Source organism: Acyrthosiphon pisum, unplaced genomic scaffold (genome assembly GCF_005508785.2).
Source record: "Acyrthosiphon pisum isolate AL4f unplaced genomic scaffold, pea_aphid_22Mar2018_4r6ur Scaffold_21624;HRSCAF=24424, whole genome shotgun sequence".
NCBI lineage: Eukaryota > Metazoa > Arthropoda > Insecta > Hemiptera > Aphididae > Acyrthosiphon > Acyrthosiphon pisum.
This window is the reverse complement of record NW_021771112.1, coordinates 4,941-6,637: the sequence shown is the minus strand read 5'-3', so window position 1 is coordinate 6,637 and position 1,697 is coordinate 4,941. Positions and strand designations below refer to the sequence as shown.

The following is a 1,697-nucleotide window of genomic DNA, read 5'->3' as shown; positions in this document are numbered from 1 at the left end:
CATTTACCCAGTATATACGTTGAGTTCTACTTGCGTCACAAGATTGTTATCGATCCGACCATGTATGTTACCACGATCTTTCATCTTTATGATATTTGAACGGTGATTCGAAGAATTTGAGTGTTCTAGTATACGCTCCTCAGCCTTTTGCCAATTAGAAAAACCAGTTGTAGCAAACACTGATTTGTTACCAAATAATAGACATGGACCGCAAAATATAACACCTTTGCTCTCAGAGTACATCAAAAAGTCTCGTTTCAATTTTTCTCCATTTTTTAAAGTGACCTGAAGATACCTTAAATTAAAATACCTGTAGTAGGTTTTTTTAACACCTTTTTGAGATTTAATATAGGGTCTTTTTGACTTTGAAAAATTCATACTGGAAACATTTTGAGAAAAACCATGAATACAAAAATAATCTTGAGTAAAATTGTTTATGGACCATAGAGCTGGATCAGACCTAATAACATAAATTTATTTTATTAATTTATTTATTTTCATTTATAAATAATTAACTAATTATAGCAAATAAGTAGGTATCATTTTAGAACTATAATTTAATTTATTCAAGGGTTTAATATTTTTTAGTTTTTACCTACGACTTACCCAGGAATGACATTGTACTCTGCTACTTTTGGAAATGTGTTCTGATCTATCTCTTGAATGTCCATCGCAATTTCTTCAGGAACTTCTGTTTTTGAATAAAATATTTTTAATTTTAATACAAATATGTAATCAAAATTATAAAAATATGAACTTACTACCATTGTGAACAGCCTCAGTTACTTTTGGAAATGTGTTCTGATCTAGCTCTTGAATGTCCTTTTCAATATCCACAGGAACTTCTGTTTTTGAATAAAATATTTTTAATTTTAATACAAATATATAATCAAAATTATAAAAATATGAAATTACCACCATTGTGAACAGCCTCAGTTACTTTTGGAAATGTGTTCTGATCTAGCTCTTGAATGTCCTTTTCAATTTCCACAGGAACTTCTGTTTTTGAATAAAATATTTTTAATTTTAATACAAATATATAATCAAAATTATAAAAATATGAAATTACCACCATTGTGAACAGCCTCAGTTACTTTTGGAAATGTGTTCTGATCTAGCTCTTGAATGTCCTTTTCAATTTCCACAGGAACTTCTGTTTTTGAATAAAATATTTTTAATTTTAATACAAATATATAATCAAAATTATAAAAATATGAAATTACCACCATTGTGAACAGCCTCAGTTACTTTTGGAAATGTGTTCTGATCTACCTCTTGAATGTCCTTTTCAATTTCCACAGGAACTTCTGTTTTTGAATAAAATATTGTTAAAAAAAATGTAAATTTAATACTTCTTTACGAATCAGTAAGTAATGATCTGAGTTATTATTATTCAATAATAAAATTATGTTATAATATTACAACTCAGTTTTTTGGTAAACATGGAAATTAACTAGACGTGACAAAGTCACAATATTTAATTCACAAATGGTAATAAATATTTTAATAAAATACTCAAGTTATTTGTTTGTAAATTGTAACATTATATAATATTATTGTACCTATTAACTACTTGATAGATTATACAATTCTATTTTCTAATACAAATTAAATTTTGATTTATCACTAGACACATTTTATCAAGTTTTATGAAAAATATAGTATATTATACATAATACATGGTTTGAAATCTAAGG

At 26.3% G+C, this 1,697-nt stretch overlaps 1 protein-coding gene across 1 annotated transcript in view; it reads right to left on the bottom strand.

Annotated features, from left to right (window-relative positions):
* Positions 1-3: 3 nt before the first annotated feature.
* Positions 4-1,697, bottom strand: part of LOC107882630 — a 5,617-nt gene continuing 3,923 nt past the window's right edge. Inside the window, exons 3-8 of the mRNA XM_029492523.1 lie at positions 1,224-1,354; positions 1,070-1,153; positions 916-999; positions 762-845; positions 607-691; positions 4-460 (exon numbers count right to left, since the gene is read on the bottom strand). Of these exons, the coding sequence (XP_029348383.1) occupies positions 4-460; positions 607-691; positions 762-845; positions 916-999; positions 1,070-1,153; positions 1,224-1,354 (925 nt within the window). The remainder of the gene's footprint in view (positions 461-606; positions 692-761; positions 846-915; positions 1,000-1,069; positions 1,154-1,223; positions 1,355-1,697) is intronic.